General features: G+C 43.8%; 1 protein-coding gene across 5 annotated transcripts in view; it reads right to left on the bottom strand.

Annotated features, from left to right (window-relative positions):
- Nucleotides 1-25310, bottom strand: part of TTC39B (tetratricopeptide repeat domain 39B) — a 154860-nt gene extending 129550 nt beyond the window's left edge. For 3 of the 5 annotated variants that reach the window (XM_055578034.1, XM_055578029.1, XM_055578035.1), the window contains exon 1: nucleotides 25047-25310. Coding sequence is in view for 1 of the 5 variants with exons in the window: in XM_055578029.1 (XP_055434004.1) it covers nucleotides 25047-25088 (42 nt within the window). In the remaining 4 variants the exon portion in view is untranslated. Of the gene's footprint in view, nucleotides 1-16041; nucleotides 17072-25046 lie in introns of those variants that run through there. The other 2 variants (XM_055578033.1, XM_055578031.1) reach the window with 1 other exon arrangement.
- Between the last annotated feature and the right edge of the window lie 492 nt (nucleotides 25311-25802).

Below are 25802 nucleotides of genomic sequence, written 5' to 3'. Positions count from 1 at the left end.
AACATCATCAAACTGAGCCAGAGCTATGGAGACACTCTAACTTCTCTTCATGCCATATATCTCATGTGCAAAGTTGAGTGTGTGGTTCTTTGTATCTTGTCTATCTTCCCTCCAGCCTTTAAGTTGCATGAGGCATATCCCCAGGCATCAAGCCCAGGGTCTACACATGGCAGCCACACCAGAAACACTACTTGAAAGAATGAATAAAAAGTGAGAGGATCCAGGAAAGCACTTCATTATATATTAATCATCACTGTAGACTGAAATTTTGTTCACGTACATGTTTGTATGTGCATGTGTGAGTAGGTATACACATACCCTACAATTTCTTGAAAGTAAAGTGTTAGTCGCTCAGTCATGCCAGACTCTTTATGACACCATGGACTGTAGCCTCTGTCCATGGAATTCTCTAGGCAGGAATACTGATCTGGTATCGATACCCTTCTCCAGGGGATCTTCCCCACCCAGGAATTGAACCCAGGTCTCCCGCATTGCAGGTGGATTCTTTACTAGAAAGAAGCCTGACAGTTTAAGTCATTGAAAAGGTTCTCTCATTAATAAGCTACAGAACTGTGATTGAATATATCAGCGCTGTTAATATATAAGACATTTTAGCACATACATGCACCAAGTATTATGCTTTGCATTTCAATATATTGTCTCATATAAGCTAGACAGTGTTTCCCTAAAATAGGTGCAATTATCATTCCAGAGCTAATAAATGGTTTATTACTAGGTCTGACTCCATAGCCTGAGATCCTAACCATCATGACCTAAGAACTTTTCATGTAGAGTTCAGTCAATCAAAATTCCAGCAGATTTTAAGTGGAACCTGGCAAGTAGTTCTAAAATTATCTGAAAAGGAAAATATATTACAGAATTTTCCCTGCCAAATTAAAACTGTGGAAATGGCACAGGAAAATACATATATGTTGATCAATAGAACATAATAAAGAATGCAGATATAAACTGATCAAGAGAACATAATAAAGAATGCAGATATAAACTGATCAATAGAACATAATAAAGAATGCAGATATGTAAACATAGGAATTTATTTTATGATTCAGTTAAAATTTAAGTTGGAGAAAGAATAATGAATTACTTAATAAATGATGCTGAAGAAACTGGTTATCTGTTGGGACAAAAGTGAAATGAAACCCATATGCAAATTTCTAGATACATTAAAAAGATAACTACAAAAACAAGAGATGGATGTATGGAGAGTATTCTTTACAACCTTGAAGACAGAGACAATCTTTCTAAATAAGACACCAAACCCAAAAGCCATAAAGAAAAGAGTAAAAGTTCTGGCTACATAAAAATTTTAAACTTCTAAGACAGGCAAGGAGAAAATATTTAAGGTACTGCATATGGACAAAAAATTATTACCTACAATTTATAAAGAACTCTTTCAGGCCAATAAGAAAGAGACAAACAGCCAAAAGAATAATAGATACAGGGTGTGAAGAAACAGCGCATTGAAAAAGAAATCCATAGCCAATAATCTTGGAAAAGTGCACCTAAAAAGTAGTATTATTTTGTCCATAGGATTGGCAAACATTTTTTTAATTGATAATACCCACAGTTGGCAGAGATGTTGGATAATAGAACATATACCGTTGCTACTATTTAGAAGTCAGTCTTGGTATATTCATATTTAAAAAAATGTCATGTATATAGAGCCTATTTGGAAACCTTGCTGTATTTATTAAAGATTTAAATGCATGTATTATCAAACATTTCAAAGTATACACAGCAGTACTATTCCTAGGATTCTATACTGTTAAAACACACACATGTGCAAGGGTCCATCTATTATAGTACATACTGTATTGAAACAACCCAAATGCTCTTCACAGGGAAGTAGTTAAAGTATGGTACAACTGTATTACCTAATTCTCTTTCTTCGGAGAAGACAATGACAACCCACTCCAGTACTCTTGCCTGGAAAAATCCCATGGGCAGAGGAGCCTGGTCGGCTGCAGTCCATGGGGTCGCTAAGAGTCGGACACAACTGAGCGACTTCACTTTCACTTTTCACTTTCATGCATTGGAGAAGGAAATGGCAACCCACTCCAGTGTTCTTGCCTGGAGAATCCCAGGGACGGGGGAGCCTGGTGGGCTGCCGTCTATGGGGTCGCACAGAGTTGGACACGACTGAAGCGACTTAGCAGCCCAGCAGCAGCAGCAGCAGCAACTCTCCCTTCATTGGGTAAAACGTAAAGCAAACAGAGGAAGTATCTCCCAGATTCATTAAATGCAAAGTCTATTCCTGGGAAAGTCAAACTTCAATGCTATTTTTTTCTAAGGATGGGCAGGGAAGGAATGATAAAGTGAAAAATCATATTGTGGCATCAGATTTAAATCTTTTACAACAGGACTGCTTTGATGAACTACTTTAGTAATGTAAAAAAACAAGGAACAATTTGAACAACATTTTTAAAAGGTTAAAAGCATTTTGCAATAAGCAGATCCAACATATCTAGAGAAAAATTCAAGCACAGTAAGGTAGGATGACATGTCAACTAAATTTGTTTTATAACCCAAATCCTTTTGTGCCCAGTATAAGTGAAAAGCACTTTCTAGAAATGTCTAGACAACTTTTTAACAAAACTTTTTGTTTAGAAATAATTTCAGACTTTCAACATAGTACAAAGAAAGCCTGTATGCCATTTATGCAGATTCATCTAATGTTAATATTTTGTCTCATTTGCCTTATACTCTGTTTTTCCCTCTCCCTTCCCACCTTCTTTTCCCTTCTCTATCTCAATAGATTAGAATTTTTTTCTAAACCATTTGAAAGTTAATTATGTATATTGTGACCCTTTACCTCTAAATATTCCAGTGTGTATTTTTTTTAAATACAGATATTCTCTTACCTAAGCGCAGTACAGTTATCCACATCAGAAAATTTAACTACTTTAAACTTCTGTCCATTTTCCAATTTTGTCAATTAACCCAATAGTTCTGCTTTGCAGCTTTTTTCCCTGCAGTACAGGAGCTCATCTCAGGTCCACTATTGCATTTAGCTGTTCCATCTCCTTTGCCTCCTTTAATCTGGGACATTTTCATAGCCTTTCTTTGCCTTTCAAGACAGCGACATTTTTTTAGTACAGCCCTCTTTTTTTTTTTTTAATAGAACCTTCCTTATTTAAAGTTTCTCTGACATTTCCTATGATCAGATTCAGTTTAGACTAGTACAGAAGAGACCCTGTGTCCTCTTCAGGTCACTTCTAGCTGGAGGCACAGATCTTGTCTGCCCCCACTGGTAATGTTAACTTTGATCACTGGTCAAAGTAGTATGTGATCTCTCCACTGCATAGTTACTATTTCTGTCTTATAAGTCATAAGGACTCCGTGGTGAGACCAGGGTAAGACCAGATCAAGAACATTCTCCTCCCCTAAACTTGTCTCTGTCACCTACAATGATGGCTGCCTGACTCATCTTTCCCAGGCTAGCTGATCACTGTTTTACCACCTCCAGCACTCCCTCCACTTTTACCAACTGGCCTTTAGCATTCTGCTCAAAGTAAATCCCTCCCATCTCCTCCACTTGTCTAGTTGGTCACCATCCATATGGACTCCAGGAGACCTATCTTCAATGGTCTGTAATACGTTACTGTACTTATTTTGATGCTCAGATTGCCCCAGAATTGGTCGAGGCAACTTTCACATTTCTCACTCTTTACTCCCTTAGAGCAAATGCTAATACTCAGAACTTGCTTATTATGAGAATTCTGTTTTGCCAAGGAATCTTACAAAGTGAGACATATCTAAATGTTAACAATAAGACTCAGTGATTTTTCTGAGCCCCCTAATGAAAAGTGAGGCATTTAGCCACTGACCTATACACTTGACACCCTGATATACAGTACAAAATGGACTTTGTTAAAAAGAGGATATTAAGAGTCTACTTGATTTGCTGCCATCTGAAGCTGAGTTTCCTTACTAATTCTTAGCTGATCTAAACACTTAAAAGAACCTAAAGGACCGTCAGCATTTGTATCAGAATAACAGTGCTGGTGCAGGTCTCTAAAATTTAGTCTCTTTAATAATTTTCTTTTAATTAAGAGGAAGAGCTTCATGTTGATGTATGGCAGAAACCAACACAATACTATAAAGCAATTATCCTCCAATTAAAAATAAATAAATAAATTTTTTTTTGCAAGTTAGGTTTCTCATTTTATTTTTTTTTAATTTTATTTTATTTTTAAACTTTACATAATTGTATTAGTTTTGCCAAATATCAAAATGAATTTGCCACAGGTATACATGTGTTCCCCATCCTGAACCCTCCTCCCTCCTCCCTCCCCATACCATCCCTCTGATAATTATTTTTTAAAAGAGGAAAAGCTACCTATAGTGAAAACTGGCAAGAGTGTGCAGCCAACTTGAAAATAATTCCCTGGTAGATCAGACGGTAAAGAATCTGCCTGCAATCCTGGAGTCCCAGGTTCAATCCCTGGGTTGGGAAGATCCCCTGGAGAAGGGAAAGGCTACCCACTGCAGTATTCTGGCCTGGAGAATTCCATGGACAGAGGAGCCTGGTGGGCTACAGTCCATGGGGTTGCAAAGAGTAGGACACAACTGAGCGATTTTCACTTTTCAAAGTTAAGAAACTGAGAAACATCTGGAAACAACAGAACAAGTCAGAGCAGTCAATGGAGTTTTAATGCATACAAGAGAAATTTGAGGAACTGCAGTACAATTTACAAAGACAAGAGTTCCTGAGAGTCTGATTTATGACTGTAAAGGAAGTAAGTTGTTTCTGGGTTAGAAATAGGTTACACCCATTGAGATATATCCATACAGGATCCAAAAGGCTGAGGTCATCTTCCTGCCCCTTTCTGATTTTTTTCTGCTGTCAAGTAAGCGTAAGAAACAGAACTTGTTTCGACAGCAGTGCTCAGCTTCCCTTCTCTACCGTGGAGCATATAATAGAGGCAGCAGAGGTGTCTCCATTCTGGCTTCCTGATCCCTGAACTGCCATGTGTTGGGAACTTAGTTCTAGAATCATCAGCCACAGAATACCAGCACCTCCCCTAATGAGTCAGTTCTGGATTGGTACAGAGAGCCTTTCACAGAGGCTCAGCCTAGAACCACATCTATAGCCCCAGCCCCTTCCTGCATATTTAAAACATCTGTCTTACATAAACTCGTACACTCCTTCTTACATAAATTACAGCAGTTTCTGCTTCCTGCACTGAAACCTGATAGAGTGAGAGGGATGACAGAGAAGAAAATAAGCAAACAAGATAATGCAGACGGTGGTCACATCTATGAGGAAATACACAGGATGTGTAATAGAGGAAAGAAAGACTGCTTGGAATATGAAACCCAAGGAAAGCAGCATTTGGAACTTGATCTTTAAAGTGAGGATGGAAAGTCGAGAAGGAGCTGGTCATGTGAAGAACTGGTGCAGTCTGCCAGGCTGGGGAAATCCTTAATGCAAGAGCACTACGGTAGAAAAAAACTGAGCATGTTCAAGAAATCTAATGGAAGCTCCGGTGGCTAGAGCAGAGGAACAAAGTGGAGAAGGGCAGGAGATGAGCTGTAGCAGGAAAGCAAAAGAAGTGTGCATTTGATCCTAAATAAACAGTCTGCAGCACAGGAGTAATGTGATTACCATTTGTAAAGGAGCACTTAGATTGCAGAATGAGTGGACTGCAGAAGTGAAACAGTTTGGGTGTCATTTTGAGGGCTCCAGAGAGTTCCGGTACCTTAGTTCTTTATGTCTCAGCACAGAAAAGAATTTAGCAAGAGGCAAGTGATAGATAAGAAGTGATTTACTAGAATAGGACGCCTGTGCTATTTACAAGCAGGTGGGTGAGAGGGTGCTGTGCCCCCAGAACTTACTGGACTACAGCTTTATAATCAAAGGAAAAGTGGGGAGGGGAAGAACTTCTCTTTCTTGAGACATCATGCTTCCATCATCAGCTCCTCTTCCAGGTTGAGCAGGGGAGTTTTGTTTCCACATGGTCAAGCTAGGTTCACAAAGTATCATTTTTTAAGTGTGCAGAGAGTATATTTTAAGGATCATTAACTTAACTGAGCTCACTGGGCAGGATGTAGGTCTCATGGCATCACTCTTTTATTGTTTGGGGGCAAGTCTTATGCTTCTGTTGCATGGTTTCACTGCTTACCAAGCCTGCTTGGTTTTGGGGTTAAAAAACCCTGTTCTCTTGAATAAACATGAATTTACAGGAGTCTCCCCTATTTTTTCTACCAGTGGGATTAACCATTTAATTAATCCCTAATGGGATTAACTATTTAATTACCTACTTTGTCCCTTTACTCTGTCAGAAGACAGGGAGGAAGTGGGGAGACCAGTAAGGATGTTCCCCCAGATATGCAGGGTGAGAAGACAGTGGTGTGGCCTGGGGACACAGTGGTGATAGAAAGGAGCCATGTTTGGGGGGTATTACTAGATTCAACAGGACTAGCTTATGACAGAGACTGGGAGTGGGGGTTGTAAAAGAAGCATAAATTGAGGAAAACAGAAAGGGAAAATAAGGCACAGGAAGGGCTTTTTAGGTTGAGAAATGCTGTTTTAAATTGCTCCCCCAAAGTCTTGTGTTTGCTCCTAAAATTACTATGGAAAGGGTGCTTGTGACTAAATTGCCAAAACTGAAATGGAATGCTTTTCAGTCTTTAACAAAGAGATAGGAGTTCATTTTAGCATGTCACATGTCCCTCAGTTTAACCTAAGCATGTGGAACCTACTTCCTGAGGCATGCAGACTTAAAAGTTCTGTTATACATCAAAAAGGTTGACTCTTATCTAAGTTAAAATGTAATCTCCTTCACCATAAACTACAAAGGGAAGTAAAAGCAAGCAAGTCTTTAGAAGGAAAAAAAAAGATTCTAAGCTAGTAACTTTACTTTTAAAATTTCCAGTGTAATTAGCAATACAGATGGACTTGTGGATGCTCACACTTTATAAAATCATCTCTTATAAAGTCATTTTTACTATTTATGAAGTCAGAATAGTATTGTTTGATAAGAAAGAAAACCTCAATGTTTTCTATTTTGAAAAGTTGGGAGAAACCACCTATGCACACATGCTAGTATTACTAACTAAGCAAATGGCTAGAAATGTGAACACTTCAGGTTTCTGACAGCATTAAGTGTGTGAATAAATTACACTCATCCTCATTTTCTGAACTTTCCCTATTTAGCCCAACCAGATTACATGTGTCATTTCACTCTGTCCAACTCTAGGAATGAAGAAACTATGGCTCCAAGTGCCTTGCCCTTGGTTACCTGGCTTAAGCCAGCCGTCTGCAAGGACATTTACCATTCTTTGTATTTTTTTATAATTTTGTTTATTTTATTTTATTTTTGGCTGCACTGGGTTTTCTTTGCTGTGTGGGCTTTTCTTTAGTTGCAGCAAGCAGGGGCTACTCTCTTGTTACAGTGGGTGGGCTTCTCGTTGTGGTGGCTTCTCTCGCTACAGAGTCTTCCCTGATAGGTCAGTTGGTAAAGAATCCACCTGCAATGCAGGAGACCCCAGTTCAACTCCTGGGTTGGGAAGATCCACTGGAGAAGGGATAGGCTACACACTCCAGTATTCTTGGGCCTCCCTTGTGGCTCAGCTGGTAAAGAATCCACCCGCAATGCAGTAGACCTGGGTTCGATCCCTGGGTTGGGAAGATCCCCTGGAGAAGGGAAAGGCTACCCACTCCAGTATTCTGGCCTGGAGAATTCCATGGACTGTATAGTCCATAAGGTCACAAAGAGTTGTACACAACTGAGGGACTTTCACTTTCACTTTCTCTTATGGCAGAGTGCAGGCTCTAGACCGTGCGCTTCAGTAGTTGTAGCTCTCGGGCTCTAGAGCACAGACTCAACAGTTGTGACATACAGGCTTAGCTCCTATGCACAGCATGTGGGGTCTTCCCAGACCAAGGATTGTCCCCATGTTTCCTGCATTGAGAGGTGGATTCTTTACCACTGAGCTATCAAAGAAGTCCCTGTTTGCATTTTTAAAATGAAAACAAAAACAAAACCTTCTCTTCCAAAACCAGATCTGAAAATTAATACCAGCAAATGAATATGGAATATCAAGGTGTCCAAATATGACTAGCTGAAATATTTTATACAATCTTTCTAGAATTTTTTTCTGCTCTGTAGAAGTCCAGCCATCCTTATGTATGATATAAAGCAAAATCCACACACAGTTGCTATTCAAGTGAATGATTGCAACTAAGCATTTATAGTATGGCAGGCTCTGGATGAGTTGTCAAAGTTGCTAGTAACAACTCTCTGAGGTGGCCATTAGAATCCCCCATTGACTGACAGGGAAACTCAAGCTCACAAAGAGATTAAATAACTTGCCCAAGGTCACAGTGCCTGCAAGCGACAGCACCCAACCTACGTCCACTAACCTGCAAGTCCATCCATGTTCTTTCCTCTCTCTCACACACCTTCCTAGGAACAGACACAACAAATCTGAAACTCAGGGGTGCCTGAAAAGAGGCAGACTTCATTTGAGACTTCTACTAAGGTGACAATTCCTTTTATTTAACTGCTAATAGTTTAGAAACGCAAATGCGTGTTTGTCCTTGTAGCAGCAAGCTAAACATGTTGGATAAGTAGCCTCTGCCTAGCAAATGAACTAGAAAATCAGGGAAAGCCATCATCTGTATATACCACACATCTTCTGCTGTATTGCAAACCAGACAAAATTACTCATTTGGACAAGGGTAATTCACTCAGCCCTGGAGCCCGTCTTCTGATGATGTCAGAGTGTGAGAGGCATGTAAGCGCTGACATGAATGCACTCTGCTCTGCAGTTTTGCTTTCTGATGCCTCACATGTTTGCTTTGTCCTTGTCACATATAACGGCTGCTCTTTACTTCTACCTGGGAAATTCTGTTTTATCCTGATGACTTCTAATTTTTCAATTAATTTAAAGGTGAAAAACATATTGAGGGGAGAACAGATGGGTACAAGGAATGTTTCTGGGATCAGGAAAATATTCTTAAATTGGATTGTGATAGCTGCACAATTCTGTAAATTTATTAAAGATCATTGAACTGTACACTTTAAAAGGACTGAATGAATGGCATGTAAATTACATCTCAATAAAACTCCTTTTTAAAAAAAAAAAAAAGAATATTGAGATAATGCTAATAAATTATGGCGGTAAATTCTCCTTTCTTGACAGGCTAAAGATATCCTGTTGTTAGAAAGCACTGAAGGGGGTCCTTTTGCTGCTTTCTGTGGGTGGAAAGTTCCATCCTTTCCTTCCAGGACATCAAGGCTCTTACATGCCACACCCTGCTGGCTGTCATAGCATGTATGGCCAAAAAGGAATATTTCTCCTTGGAAGCAGCCAGAAATGCTAAATAGTCATTGAACACCTGGAGGGGACTGGAGGAGGGCATGGCAACCTACTCCAGTATTCTTGCCTGGAGAATCTCATGGACAGAGAAGCCTGGCTGGCTACAGTCCATAAGGTCACAAAGACTGAAGCAACTGAGCATGCGTGCACCCGGTGGGGAGGGAAAAAGGGAATGTCTGGAAAGGCTGGAACAGAAATGGTACCTGAGGGAGGTCTTCAGCAATGAACAGGAATCGGCCTGGTGAGGGAATGAACAGTGGATGAAAATGCTGAGAAGTGAGAAAAGCAGATGGAACCTGGAAGGGGAGTTATAAGCACTTCCACACGGCTGCTGTTCAAGGTCCTATAGGAGGGCAAACTCCTGGGAACCACTCTAGACCTACTGAAGAAGAATGGCTTGTGGTGGGACCTGGGATCATGCATCTTAAAAAGCCACCCACTCCCCTCACCAGGTTCCCTATGCACCCTAAAGTATGAGAACCGCTGAGCAAGGTCTTAATAAGCTAGGTCTTAATACATCATGCTAAAATAAGATCATGGCATTCGGTCCCATTCCTTCAGGGCAAATAAATGGGGGAAAAAATGGAAACAGTGGCAGATTTTATTTTCTTGGGCTCCAAAATACTGCAGAGAGTGATTGAAGCCATGAAATTAAAAGACACTCCTCCTTGGAAGAAAAGCTACGATAAACCTAGACAGCATATTAAAAAGCAGTGACATCACTTTGCTGAGAAAGGTGTGTATAGACAAAGTTATAGTTTTTTCAGTGGTCGTGTATGGATGTGACAACTGAACCATAAAGAAGGCTGAGTGCTGAAGAACTGATGCTTTCAAACTGTGGTGTTGGAGAAGAACTATTGCGAGTCCCTTGGACTGCAAGGCGATCAAACCAGTCAATCCTAAAGGAATTAACCCTAAATTCCTTGGAAAGACTGATGCTGAAGCTGAAACTCCAATACTTAGGTCACCTGATGCGAAGAAGTGACTCATTAGAAAAGACACTGATGCTGAGAAAGATTGAAGGCAGGAGTAGAAGGGGATGACAGACTATGAGATGGTTGGATGGCATCACCGACTCAATGGACATGAGTTTGAGCAAACTCAAGGAGATAGTGAAGGACAGGGAAGCCTGGTGTGCTGCAGTCCATGGAGTCGCAAAGAGTTGGACACAACTATCTGAGTAAACAACAACAACATCATGCTAAGGTGTTTGCATAATACCTCAAAAGGAAGGAGATGCTGTGGACAGATTTTAAGCAGCAAGGTGAGGACGGATTTGAGCTTCAAAAAGATCATGGCACATAGCTTTGGAGGCAGAGCAAGAATCCTAGCACACCCTCGAGGACCTAGGAGTACCCACACACTGCCACCTCCTTTACTTTTTAACCTCTTAGACTAAGTGCCTGCTAAGTTGCTTCATTCACATCTGACTCTTTCTGCCTCTATGGACTAGCCCACCAGGCTCCTCTGTCCATGGGATTCTCCAGACAAGAATACAGAAGTGGGTTGTTAAGATCTCCTCCAGGGATCTTCCCGACCCAGGGACTGAACCCATGTCTCCTGCGTCTTCAGCATTGCAGACAGATTCTTTACTGCTGAGCCACCTGGGAAGCCCCTTAGACTAAGTAGTCAAACACGTATTTACCTCTTATAGGCCACAGTCTCCTATTAATATCTAGGTGCTTTATGATCTTATGAAAATATCATAAGAATTTTGATATTCATTAACATGAAGGACAGAGAAGGCAATGGCACCCCACTCCAGTACTCTTGCCTGGAAAATCCCATGGATGGAGGAGCCTGGTAGGCTGCAGTCCATGGGGTCGCTAAGAGTCGGACATGACTGAGCGACTTCATTTTCACTTTTCACTTTCATGCATTGGAGAAGGAAATGGCAACCCACTCCAGTGTTCTTGCCTGGAGAATCCCAGGGACGGGGGAACCTGGTGGGCTGCCATCTATGGGGTCGCACAGAGTCGGACACGACTGAAGCAACTTAGCAGCAGCAGCAGCAACATGAAGGAGGGGACCATCCTGCACAGCCTCACATTTGGACAAACTAGAAGTTACCACATATATCACTTGGGTGTCAGGGGGCAAGTGTCATTTTCAGAATATTATGGACACGACCAAGTCTCTTGCTGACTAATATGAACACTGTTCTGCTGAAACAGATGGCCCATTGAGCCCATGTTTGTGCTCTCTTTTGTGGTTAATGGTTTCCCCTCTCCACTCAGAGAGGGAGAGGCGTGAGGACTATAAACTAGCAGAAGTAACCTCGCCGGAATTCTGAGATTAGCCTACGTAGGAATCCAGCTGGCAGAGCAGTCTTGTAGGACTCTGCATGGGCCTATCTTTATACAAGGCCAGTTCTTTATTGGGTTGAGAAATCTTGGTCAAGTATCCGCAACATGCAGATACTTAATAATAATTATGATGATGGCTGACATTTGCACTCCAAATGCTAAGTATTTCATAGGGCATTAATCCCCACAATAACCCTGTAAAGCAGGTTCTATTATCCCCATTAGACTGATGAAGAAACTGAAGCTCAAAGAGATTAATTCATCCAAGGCTGTACGTGAAGGAGCAGGGATTCCAACCCATGTCCGTCCGACTCCAGAACTTGTGCCATAGTGCTTCAGGGGATGCATTAAAAGAGTCTGAGTTTCCCAGTTTTGGATGCCTAGATGAGTATTAAGGAAACAAGCAAATTTAATTCATAAAGCTTACAATACTTTATAAACAAATTCACATACAGTCCTAGAAACCACATAGTACAGGGGTCAGCAAACTGTCTCCACAAAGCACCTGTAAGTATTTAGGCCACGGAGGCCAAACAGTCCATGTCCCAACTACCAACTCTGACATTGTGTGAAAGCAGCCCCAGGTAACACCTAAACAAACGGGCAGGTCTGTGTTCCAATAAAACTTTATTTATAAGAACAGGCAGGAAGAAGGCTTTATTTGTCCTTGCAGCAAAGTTTGCCACCCCCTGACCTAGTGGAAAGGGCACTGAATGCAGAAACACTTGGCTCCTAACCTTGACTCCATGCCTAAGAGAGCTGGGTCACCTTGGGTCGGTTACTGCCTGACTGTGTCTAGGCTGTGTACTTCTGCAGAAGTTTCTCCCCTATGGACTGCAAAAATGAGGTAAAATTATATTTAGACACACTAAAACAGATTCCCCATCAAACCCACAAATAATAAACAGTGGCAGCAATACTTTAAGGTAAAGCAGAAGGGAAAAGAGAACTAACATATTAAGGGTGCTACCATCATCCCTGAATATTCATTAGAAGGACTGATGATGAAGCTGAAGCTGCAATACTTGGGCCACCTGATGCAAAGAGCCAACTCATTAGCAAAGACCCTGATGCTGGGAAAGAGTCAGGGCAGGACGAGAAGGGGTTGACAGAGGACAAGATCATTGGGTAGCATCACTGACTCAATGTACATGAGTTTGAGCAAGCTCTAGGAGATGGTGAAGGACAGGGAAGCCTGGCATGCCGCAGTCCATGGGGTCGCAAAGAGTTAGACAGGACCGAACAACTGAACAAAAATGTGCCAGCTGCTTTGTAAAGCAGATTCTTATTTCAACCTGGGTCAGCCTTATGGGGCAGGTATCATTATTCCTGTTTTATAGATGAAAAGCATTAGACAAATTCAATAACGTGTCCAAGGTCACACAGCAAATGGCACAAGAAGCCTAGATGGGAACCCAAGCCAGGAGCAGCTGGAGCAGCTATTCTTGAACAAGGGCTGGGCTAATGATTTTACACAGAAAATGGCATCTGAGTGCTTCTGGGAGGGGGTCGTGGAGTCAGGCCTCACTCCCCTCTCTTCAGGACTCTCCCACTCTGTCATCCATGTTGTCCGCCTCCTCTCAAAAAATATCCTACCCCATTTGGCCTGAGAAAAATAAAGTGAGACTCTGAGGTTTGTTGCCTTTAGTTCTGAGTGGAAAGACTGTGACTCATGCTTGGAAAAAAGACTAGGAAGCCCAGAACTTTGGGCCAAAGCCGCATCTATAGAAGCGGAGCAAGAGAAGAGGAGGACAGAAGACACCCTCAGAGAAACCAGGACTGGTCCTGCTGACCGCACCAGAGTTGTGGGTCCAGGTAGCTGTGCGTCTGAGCACTTAGCTGAGGGTAAGAGTCTGTGTGACAAAACACAGTCTATGGAATTACTAGAACACGCCTGACTTGTCTGCCTCCTTAACCAGTGCATCTCAGTTTACAGTCATCAGCTTAAAATTAAGTACTTTGGAAATGGGGCCAGGAAACAAGAAGATGAAACCAAGAAATGGGATTATCATTGCTTCTATTAAAAAAAAAAGAAGTAAAAGATACACAGTTCCCATATGTGACAGGATACATGTGTCAAACAAGAAAATTGGAGGGAAAAAAACTCCTTAGCTGAGCGTTCAAGGCCTATCCGATTCTGCAGGAACACACACAGCACTGCCTTCCTGCCTCTCACATACTCTTTGCTTCAAACTCCACCAAGCTCCCCCCATGCTCCCCATTGCTCGTTCCCCATTGCTCCCTCTGCCTGAAGGAATCAAGCAGCGACTGGCTGCATGGTTGCCTGCTAAAATTCCACCCCTCAAACTCCAGATCAAATGTCATCTTCTAGACCATAGCTGTCAGAGCTGAGAACTTCAGAAACAGATCATCAATGTCAACTGCTCCAGGTTACACAAGAGGAAACCAAGGCCCAAACTGGTTCAGCCACACAGCTGGGCAGTAAAGATGAGGTTTGGAAACCAAGTCAGCTGACCTGGGGGTGGGGGTAGGGAGACATGTCACCGCCATCCTCCAGGTGGGTGACTACCCCAGGAAAGCTCTCTTTTCCTCCTCCTCCCAGAGCACCAAGTGCCAACACACACTCTCCAAACTCCGCTCCATTCCAGGTGACCGTGGATTTTGTGTCCATATTCCTCATCACCTGATCCACAGAGGTCAAAATCATGTCTTACCCATTATGTTATCCCAGTACCTAGCCAGGCCTGCACAGAATGGGCCTTCACGGGACTGTAACACTCATTCAACAAAACAAAATTCCAGGAATTCCCCTCCCTCCCCACCTCTGGTCCTGTCTCTCTCCAGGCAAGGCGCCTCCATGGTCTCCAGAGGAGCTACCTACAGCCCAAATCTCACCACACCTCTGCTCAGTTGAAACCCTTAAATGCCCACTATGCACTACACAATATCCATGACTCCACATGAAAAGCCTACAGGAGCCCTTCCTATCCTTCCAACCTCATTTCCTGCCACCAGGAGAACCACAATCACTTCTTCACTTCCATAAAATGCAAGTGTTAGTCGCTGAGTCATGTCCAACTCTTTGTGACCCCATGGACTCCCACCAGGCTCCTCTGTCCATGGGATTTTCCAGGCAAGAATACTGGAATGCGTTGCCATTCCCTTCTCCAGGGCATCTTCTGACCCGGGGAGCAAACCCGAGTCTCTCGCATTGCAGGCGGATTCTTTACAGCCTGAGCCACCAGGGAAGCCCTTACTTCCATATCTTATGCCTGCTATTTCCTCTCTCCAGGATGCACTTCAGTCTCTTCTCCATGCCTAACCCCTTGTTCCTGCCAGATCCAGAATGTCTAAGAAATGGCCTCCTCGGGGACACCACCCCTGATTACCCATTCCCTCCCCTCACTCTGGATGAGATGCCCTCCTCTGTGCTCCCAAAGCACCGCAACATCCCTCCTCCATAGTTCTCAGCAAAGAAAACTGCATCTATTTGTTCACACACACAGACCCCCACCTCTCACTAGACATTACTGAGGACAGGAGCACCTGGCATAAACCCAATACATTGTTAGACTGAATATTCTTCTCCCTCACTAGTTACAATCAGATCCAACAAATATACGCAGCGCATTATTTTACTAAAATATTTTACAACATACATCCACAGATCTCAGGAAAAAAAAAAAAAAGAGCTCTTACTACACACCCTCATCTTTCAATAATGAGCCAAAGATGCGTAAAGGCATTATGAACTGCTAGGCAGTCAACACATGAGAAGTCCCTTTGAGAGAGGTGTGGTGACCTAGCCAGTATGCTCAACCAGCCAGAGTCGCTCTGGGTGTGTGACTGACCCCCACTAGGCACGGGGATAGAAAAGAAGAGTTCTGACACAGTTGGTGATCAAGGGTGGGGGTCTGACAAAGGGAAGCCCTACAGGGTCCTGGGTACTCATCTCCTGGCAAGTGAGCACACAGTGACTTCAGGAGACCCTCCTGAGCTGGCAGCTAGGGCCACTGAGACTGGGAGCCAGGAAGCTGTCAACAGCCAGCCAGATGGAAACCGGGAGCCTCACAGAATTCACAGTATCCATTTCATACTGCAGATAATTACTAACAGCACCCGTGTGCAGGGAGCTAAGATGGGAGAGCAAGCAGCGCACCCAAAGAAGGACTGACTCCTACCAAAGAAGCACGCCTGCACTGCTGGACTCAAGGGGGAGGGAGGAGATGTCAGGCAAAGGGGACAGGAGAGAAAATGAGGGCAAGTTTCACCCTCGTTTCTCATCTGAGAAAGTGGCATTCCCAGGAATAGATGCGCTTTCAAATGACTCAAAATTGAACATGCCAGGAAAAACTGCCTGTCTGTTCACTAGAGCTGACATCCAGGCTGACAATAAGCTGCTGCCATTTTTTCCCCTCTTACTCACCTGCAGGACCAATTTACAACCTCCCTTCCATAACCTTGCCCAGATCCATTCACTCAGAAACAAATGGCCGAGCTCCCTCAATGAGGAAGTCACAGTGAGCCACGCAGGTGAGTTTTTTGTGCCCGAGGTCCGCGCCCTCCACAGCCACGTGAAGGCCGAATCCTAGCCACTCCTCTTCTCGGGTAATAGCGCCTCCGCCAGCCGGCAGTCATCAGTGACTGGCTCCTCCCTTCCCGACTCCACTGCCTTTCAAATAGGCCAATTCCATCTCTGGGTTCTCGCTGAGAAGTCCCTCCAGTCGGGCCTCCTCTCTTCAACCCCATAACTTTTGCTCCACCCCAGTCATCACTTCCCACTTGAAACTGTAGCAACAGCCTCTTTGCCCTTCCACCACCTCCACAGACTGGCTGCAGCAACTTCACCAGATTTAGCTTCCTAAAATAAGTATACCACTCTTGCCTAGTTAAGACACCCTCTGGGTCCTCATTTTTTGCACCTCTCAGCCCTCCAAGGCTCTCCACACTCTGAGCACCCTGCTGACCCCAGGCTGCGCTCTCCTCCCCACCCACGCCTGGGCCTCATCACACTTGCTCCACCCAGCACATCCTTCTAACTCAGTTCAGGGAGCCAGATTCCTCCAGCTCCATTCTTCTTTCTCAAAATTACCTCTCCTATTGGGGTCTCTTGTGTTTCCATACACATCTTAAAATTTTGTGTTCTACTTCTGTGAAACATGCCATTGGTGATTTGATAGGAATCTGCAGGTTGCCTTAAGCAGTATGGTCATTTTAACAATATTGATTCTTCCAATCCAAGAACACAATATATATTTCCATCTGTTTGTGTCATCTTCCATTTTTTTCATCAGGGTCTTACAGTTTTCAGAGTATAGGTCTTTGCCTTCTTAGGTAAATTTATTCCTAGATATTTTATTCTTTTTGATGCCATGGTAAATGGGATTGTTTCCTTTATATAAACACTACTATACACAAAACAGATAATCAACAAGGACCTCCTGTATAGCACAGGGAACTATACTCAAAATCTTGCAATAACCTAAAATGGAAAAGAATCTAAAATATATAAATACATACATATATATATACACACAAATATACCTATATGTGTATACATATAATGGAATAACTTTGCTGTACACCTGAAAATAACACAAATCAACAGTACTTCAATAAAAAAAATTTTTTTAAAGACCCAGTTCAAATACCACCTCTTCTTTAAAGTCTTTGCATGTGTGCTAAGTCACTTCAGTTGTGTCCAACTCTTCGTGACCTGACAGACCGTAGCTTGCCAAGCTCCTCTGTCCATGGGATTTCCCAGTCAAGAATACTGGAGTGGGTTGCCATGCCCTCCTCCAGGGGATATTCCCAACACAGGGATCAAACCCAGAGGTCAAACCCGCATCTCCTGCAGCTCCTGTATTGCAGGAGGATTCTTTACTGCTGAGCCACCTTTGCCAGCCCCTAAACGAAGGCAACCAACCATTCCTGTTTGGACCTGTTGTCCTGGAGTTATTACTGAAAGCACCATATTGACTTTCCCAGGTCCCTGCTGTGGATGATAAACTATATGGCTCTCCTACCTAAAATCTGTGCTGTGCTATGCTTAATCACTGAGTCGTATCCGACTCTTTGTGACCCCCATGGACTGTAGCCCAGCAGGCTCCTCTGTCCATGGGGATTCCCCAGGCAAGGATACTGGAGTTGGTTGCCATGCCCTCCTCCAAAGGATCTTCCCAACCCCTGGGAATCGAACCCAGATAGAACCCAACCCAGGGATCGAACCCATCACAGGCAGATTCATTACCATCTGAGCCACCAGGGAAGCCCACCTAAAATCTACCCTGACCCAAAGATAGCACTTGTTACTTGTCTCTTTCGCTACAGTGTGCGTTCCTCAAGAGCGATCAAGCCATCTCATCTCCGTGTGGACTTCCAGCATCTGAAGACTGCCTGCACCTGGGGAGGTGCTCAGTGAACACAAATGGAATGAAAGAATGAATCTGATTGGAAGAAAATTGTAGCAATCAGTTTTATCTAGACAGCATCTAAAATGCCACTAGGGAAATTTTCTAAATCACAATTAAACCAAAAAAATCCTGGGCAAAAAAAGCAAGCCATGGAAGCATCTGTCACATAAACCATTTCTTTCCCTAACCCAGTGTTTTCTCAACTTTTTTTCAATATTGTCCTCCCACCTTGAAAGCCTTTTCAGACATTTTTCTCCTAACCCTATGAAATGTTAATAGCACAGAAATATTTCTGTACTTTATACATAAAAAAGCAAATATAAGGTTTACTCTTTTTATTCAAGAATAGGTTCAGAATGACAATAAAAATGTTAAATTACATTTTCTATTTTAAGGTTACTAACATTAAACTTTATTACTGTATTTACTGAGCAACTTTCAATGCAATTTTAATGTAAAATATTATGTATCAGAATACATATAAAAATTACCAATTTCTACATAATAATAGCAATGTAACCAAATTTTTCAAAGACTTTAAAAACTGCTCCTTTTCCAGCAAAGGTAAAACAATTGAAAAAAAAAAAATCTTCCTAAACGTTATTTTTAATGAACTTAACTTTTGTTTTATATGATAAAATCATTTTTAACTTATCCAGCTGCTAAATATTCATTCAGATATCATTAATATTTTTTTCTTTTTGATACTTGACATAGTTATTGGTAAGCTCAATAACTCTAATAAATAAGAAAATAGAAACTACTTTTATTTAATTTTCAAATCCCAAGTCATACACAGAACAGTAAGGGCCAAACATAAGCACTTAACATCCACAAGACAGCCCAAAGCAGCCCATACATTTAAGGAGGTCACCAAGAGAGACAGACTTCAGGATTAAGCTATTGATGGTCAGAAAGGTCTCCAGCGATAGCCATCTATTTGCCATAGGTTTGTAATAATGACCTTGCATACATTCTGTATATCTTCCATGAACTTCATGTCAAAGTTGCTTGTGTGATACACAAGAAAAACCAATGAGAGAAATTTAAATGTTAAGAAACAGTATTTTGGCCACCAAGGTTTGAAGGAATGTCTGGAACCACTGGAATGTCTAAGAAGTTTCTGTCTTCCTCCAGAACCAATTTTTGCTGCTTCTGAGGTTGCAAGCCCTAACCTCTTATGGTTCCCACATTTTTCCTCCTAGCACCTAAAGATAAAAAAACAAAAACACCAGTTTACCTAAGAAAACACCCATTCCACAGCTATCATAAGAGCCCTACTACTACCATCATCTCCTTGGGTACTTCAAAGGAAAAGGGATTCCCATGTTATCAGCATTTTCCCAAAAAAAGGAGCCTCCCTGCCTCTAAACGTATAGACTTTCAGAGCTTGGAAGAACACTCAGGGCTCATGGCACCCATTCATCTTCAGATGAGGAAACACAGAAGAGCAATAAGAGGTTGAGAGCCTGGGTTAGTCAAGGTCACTCTTATCGTTATAGATAGAGACCTCGTTAGTCTAGGTCCCTGTTGTATCTTCAAGCTAGCACCAGGCTTGGCACATAACATAATCAGATGTTTGTACACTTAATGAATGAATGGCTATTGCGTAAATGAGTGACAGAGTTGAGAGCCCAGTTCACCTAATTCCTAACCTACTACTTTTCCAACTAAACCACCTGGTTCCCTTTTACTTCCATGTGAATATCAAATAATGACCTCAGCCAGTCAGTTCAGGTGCTCAGTCGTGTCCGACTCTTTGCAACCCCATGAATCACAGCATGCCAGGCCTCCCTGTCCATCACCAACTCCCGGAGTTCATTCAAACTCATGTCCATCGAGTCGGTGATGCCATCCAGCAATCTCATCCTCTGTCGTCCCCTTCTCCTCCTGCCCCCAATCCCTCCCAGCATCAGAGTCTTTTCCAATGAGTCAGCTCTTCGCATGAGGTGGCCAAAGTACTGGAGTTTCAGCTTTAGCATCATTCCTTCCAAAGAAATCCCAGGGCTGATCTCCTTGCAGTCCAAGGGACTCTCAAGAGTCTTCTCCAATACCACAGTTCAAAAGCATCAATTCTTCGGCACTCAGCTTTCTTCACTGTCCAACTCTCACATCCATACATAACCACTGGAAAAACCATAGCCTTGACTAGATGGACCTTTGTTGGCAAAGTAATGTCTCTGCTTTTCACTATGCTATCTAGGTTGATCATAACTTTTCTTCCAAGGAATAAGTGTCTTTTAATTTCATGGCTGCAGTCACCACCTGCAGTGATTTTGGAGCCCCCCAAAATAAAGTCTGACACTGTTTCCACTGTTTCCCCATCTATTTCCCATGAAGTGATGGGACCAGATGCCATGATCTTCGTTTTCTGAATGTTGAGCTTTAAGCCAACTTTTTCACTCTCCTCTTTCACTTTCATCAAGAGGCTTTTGAGTTCCTCTTCACTTTCTGCCATAAGGGTGGTGTCATCTGCATATTTGAGGTTATTGATATTTCTCCCGGCAACCTTGATTCCAGCTTGTGCTTCTTCCAGTCCAGCATTTCTCATGATGTGCTCCGCATATAAGTTAAATAAGGAGGGTGACAATATACAGCTTTGACGTACTCCTTTTCCTATTTGGAACCAGTCTGTTGTTCCATGTCCAGTTCTAACTCTTGCTTCCTGACCTGCATACAGGTTTCTCAAGACGCAGGTCAGGTGGTCTGGTATTCCCATCTCTTTCAGAATTTCCCGCAGTTTGTTGTGATCCACACAGTCAAAGGCTTTGGCATAGTCAATAAAGCAGAAATAGATGTTTTTCTGGAACTCTCTTGCTTTTTCCATGATCCAGCGGATGTTGGCAATTTGATCTCTACCTCCTCTGCCTTTTCTAAATCCAGCTTGAACATCTGGAAGTTCACGGTTCACGTATTACTGAAGCCTGGCTTTAAGAATTTTGAGCATTACTTTGCTAGTGTGTGAGATGAGTGCAATTGTGCGGTAGTTTGAGCATTCTTTGGCATTGCCTTTCTTTGGGATTGGAATGAAAACTGACCTTTTCCAGTCCTGTGGCCACTGCTGAGTTTTCCAAATTTGTTGGCATATTGAGTACAGCACTTTCACAGCATCATCTTTCAGGATTTGAAACAGCTCAACTGGAATTCCATCACCTCCACTAGCTTTGTTCGTAGTGATGCTATCTAAGGCCCACTTGACTTCACATTCCAGGATGTTTGGCTCCAGGTGAGTGATCATACCATTGTGATTATCTTGGTCATGAAGATCTTTTTTGTACAGTTCTTCTGTGTATTCTTGCCACCTCTTCTTAATATCTTCTGCTTCTGTTAGGTCCATACCATTTCTGTCCTTTATCAAGCCCATCTTTGCATGAAATGTTCCCTTGGTATCTCTAATTTTCTTGAAGAGATCTCTAGTCTTTCCCATTCTGTTGTTTTCCTCTATTTCTTTGCATTGATCGCTGAGGAAGGCTTTCTTATCTTTCCTTGCTATTCTTTGGCATCTGCATTCGAATGGGTGTATCTTTCCTTTTCTCCTTTGCTTTTCACTTCTCTTCTTTTCACAGCTATTTGTAAGGCCTCCCCAGACAGCCACTTTGCTTTTTTGCATTTCTTTTCCATGGGGATGGTCTTGATCCCTGTCTCCTGTACAATGTCACGAGCCTCCATCCATAGTTCATCAGGCAGTCTATCTATCAGATCTAGTCCCTTAATTCTATTTCTCACTTCCACTGTATAATCATAAGGGATTTGATTTAGGTCATACCTGAGTAGTCTAATGGTTTTCCCTACTTTCTTAAATTTAAGTCTGAATTTGGCAATAAAGACCATCAAATCTAAATTAAGTGCTTGAAAAGCTTCCCAGCTCTTTTAGTTTCACACATCCAGTAAGTTTAAGAGCAGGGTCTTGTGCACCTGTGGTAGAGCACTTCAGCCCATTGAAAGTGAGGGACTTTCCACAAATAAGCTAAGGGTACCGGGTCTACAAGGCAACATTTCTTACTTGCTTACCCGCCTTGAGCTCTTTTCTAGAGTTCTTGTTCACATGCCACATCTCCCTACCCAAACTGAGAACCATAGAAAGTCAAAACTGCCTTCCCTTTCTAAGGTACCTGCCAAGTTTAAGCACAAAGCAAATGTTCAATAAATGTTTGCAACATTTATTCTGGTGGAAGCGGGGCATCATGAGGGACAAAAGCAGATTTGGCATGAACAAAAGAATTCGGTTTGTACTTTGCTCATTTCCTAGAACCAATATAGTACCTAACATGTAACAAGGGACTAATAGTTGGGGGATTCTAAAAAATGAATAAAAGATATAGCCAAAAGTGAGTAATTATTAAGCTTTGTCTTCAATTCTGTAGTCATTCATTCACTCCACAAATACATATTACCAACTATCTTGTGTGCTAGGCTCTCTGCTGCTTTGAAACCTAATTTCCCCCACAGAGTTAGAGCCATCCTCCCTAGCCAATGCCTGGCATTCGGTTCACCTTGCAGGCAGAGGGCACAGCTAGCGTAGCCCTATGTCTCAATACCTATCGTTCAAGCATTCTCTCCCAACAGTGCCCTGAACTAAACAATTACATCTAAGTGTTGCAAAACAAATAATCACAATTAAGGGTTGCAAATCTTTTTCATCAAGCCCAGGAATTTAAATTTTTCACTCTACATTTACTAGCTACTCCCAATCTTATTTCCTCAGGCACAACGCCGATTAAAATTGTTATGGACTCTGTGGGAGAGGGAGAGGGTGGGAAGATTTGGGAGAATGGCATTGAAACATGTAAATATCATGTATGAAATGAGTTGCCAGTCCAGGTTCAATGCACGATACTGGATGCTTGGGGCTGGTGCACTGGGACGACCCAGAGGGATGGAATGGGGAGGGAGGAGGGAGGAGGGTTCAGGATGGGGAACACATGTATACCTGTGGCGGATTCATTTTGATATTTGGCAAATCTAATACAGTTATGTAAAGTTTAAAAATAAAATAAAATTAAAAAAAAAAAAAAAAAAAAATTGTTATACATAGAAAAGTGGCTGACAACTAGGCTAGCACATCAGCTTGAGACCACACTGTAAAGAGCCTTGCATGCCAAGAATGTACGTGCATGCTAAGTTGCTTCCGTCGTGTCCAAATCTTTGCAACCCTATGGACTGTAGCCTGCCAGGCTCCTCTGTCTGTGGGATTTTCCAGGCAAGAATACTGGAGTGGGTTGCCATGCCCTCCTCCAGGGGATCCTCTTGACCCAGGGATAGAAACCAGGTCTCCTGCACTGGCAGGTGGATTCTTTACCACTGAGCTAACGGGGGAAGCCCCATGCCAAGAACATGGATAGTTAATTTAATATACAGCTGTGCTGTGCTAAGTCCCTTCAGTCCTATCCAACTCTTTGTGACTGCATGGACTGTAGCCCACCTGGCTCCTCTGTTCATGGGATTCTCCAGGCAACAGGAGTGGGTTGCCATGCCCTCCTCCAGGGGAATCTTCTCAACCCAAGTATTGAAACTGCATCTCCTATGTCTCCTGCATTGGCAGGCAGGTTCTTTACCACTAGGGTCATACAGCAGAGAGTCATAAAAACCTTTAAAGGAAACAGTGAATGTACAGTCAGAGCACCAAGAAAGTGTTACGACCTTGATTACAGAAACGATCTAAGACAAGAGGAAAGAAAAAAAGCTGGCTCCAGGTCATACCAAAAAGACAGTCTAAAGCTACAAATAAAGAAAGGCTGTCACAGATGAAAATGGCAACGAATAAGCCATTTCATCCTTTGCTTTTATGTCTAATTTAAAAGTTCCAACAATAGACGCAGCCATGCAAACTCTAGTTCATTGATCGGTCGTTTAAAGTCCTCCTTGGAAGGCACAGGCTGTAAGAAAGCTTCTGGACAGTCCGGCGTGCCCTCTTGTCGGCCAGTCGTGTAAAAGAGCTGGAGCTTGGGTTTTGTTTTGTTAAGGGCTACATTTAAAACACAGTATTAATTGCCAGAAGTTTCTCGACATTGAAAAGATGGGCAGGAATCTTAGCCCGCCAACTCCAAGATCTTCCACTATTGCATCATTTGAAATGAAGCCTCCTCAGGCAGCGACTTGTAAAATTCAAGTCAGGTAAAATGGCAGCAGCAGCAGCAGCTGCCGGCCGGCGGCTTCAACTTCAAGAGCGAGCAAGAGAGCGTGTCTCTGCGGAGCTGCCAACTGCTCACAGCAAGTCAATAAATCAACAGGTCCTGCGCGCGCGCCCGAGGGTGCTCAGACCCCGGCGCTCCAGCCACAGGAGGAAGTGGCTAATTACTTAAAGACAGTACAGAGACCGCAGTTGAAGGTCGGAGTCGGTTCTCCCGGCGCCTTCCCTCCGTCTACCCACCCACTCTGGAAATCTCATGGTGAAAGCACCAATTTCTAGGCTGCTGCTCCAGGCCCCTAGCCCTCCGACCCAAGGACAGCTCTGCCTTGCCCGCTGGTGCAGACAACCCGAGGGCTCCTTCTTCCTCCTGCTGGCCCCCTCCTCTCATCGACTGCAAGCCCTTCGATTCTGCCACCGAAAACTTCCATAGAAGGTGAGATTCCCAGATCAGGAGACGGTTCCACAAACTCCAAAGCGCCAGTGTCGGAACTTCAGGGTCAGACCCCATAAAGCCTAGGCGTCCCTAGAAAGGCTCAGAACTGCTCTATACTGCGGGTCCTGCTCTCCGCGCGCTCGCACCCATCCACTAGCCGCCCGGACGCGGTGCCCTCGCTTCCCACGACCCTAGGCGTGATGCCTGGAACCTCAGCAGCGCCTCCAATCCGAGCGGGGCAGAGACCCTCCTCGCTCCAGCAGGGACGGACTTCCCAAGGTCGGGTGTCCCCACTCGCAACCCCCGTCTCCTCCGGTCGGGAGACTGTAGGTTCCAGACGGGCAACCAAGGGGGCGGGGCCTTGGCCGTCCCCGCCGAGCTCGCTCAACCCTGCAGAGCTCGCTCACCCCTCCCGGGCTCCAGGGGTAGTGCCCACACTCCCCACCGGCCAGTACCTCGTCCACTTCCAACTCTGCTCCGTTGCCGACGAGCGCCATGTTCCTCCTCCGGCTGCCGCCGCCCAAAAACCAAACAGGGTGCTCAGAACCAACTCAGTTTCTCAGCCCGGGGCTCAGCCCAGCGCCAGCACGGGAGGAAGAGGGCGGCCCAGCGCTCCCGCCGGGTCCCGGGCGGGGCCAGCGCGCTGCTGAGCAAGTGCTTTCCCCGCCCCCGGCGCCTGCACATCCGCCGAGCATCCATTTCTCAAGCCGGCGCCGGGTGGCCCCCTCGACATAAGCTCCGCCCCTTGCAGGCCTCGCCCCACCCTCTACGAGGCTCTGACTAGAGAAGCCAATCAGATTCTTGCAACGTGTCTCCACCTCCAGGCAGCATCCACTTCGGATCCACTTGGGCGGGGTCATTCCGTGGGCGGAGTCACTTTGTGGGCGGAGTCACTCGGGAACCTCGCAGGTCTCTCGCACCCTGTGGAAAGGTATTGAACACCTAGGAGTATGCTAGCGCTCTGTGCGGAGGCTATTGCTCGCCAGCGGCCAAGAGAGCACCGGCTTAGCGTGGCCAAAATGAAAGCCACGGTATCCCCGAGGCCCATTTGAAGCGTCCACCTGGTCCCTGAGCCAATGCCAAGTCCCTTCCCCCGCCAAGTGGGCACTGCGTCTCGCAAATGGCGAGGCAACCTCGCGTCAAGGTCACCAGTCACCCAGAGGTTTTTGTCATTCCACCTACCCAGACACTGAGGGACATCGTCTTCCCAT

Source organism: Bubalus kerabau, chromosome 4 (assembly GCF_029407905.1).
Source record: "Bubalus kerabau isolate K-KA32 ecotype Philippines breed swamp buffalo chromosome 4, PCC_UOA_SB_1v2, whole genome shotgun sequence".
Taxonomy (NCBI): domain Eukaryota; kingdom Metazoa; phylum Chordata; class Mammalia; order Artiodactyla; family Bovidae; genus Bubalus; species Bubalus kerabau.
Note: the sequence above shows the minus strand (reverse complement) of the source record. Positions and strands in the feature narration are given on the sequence as shown.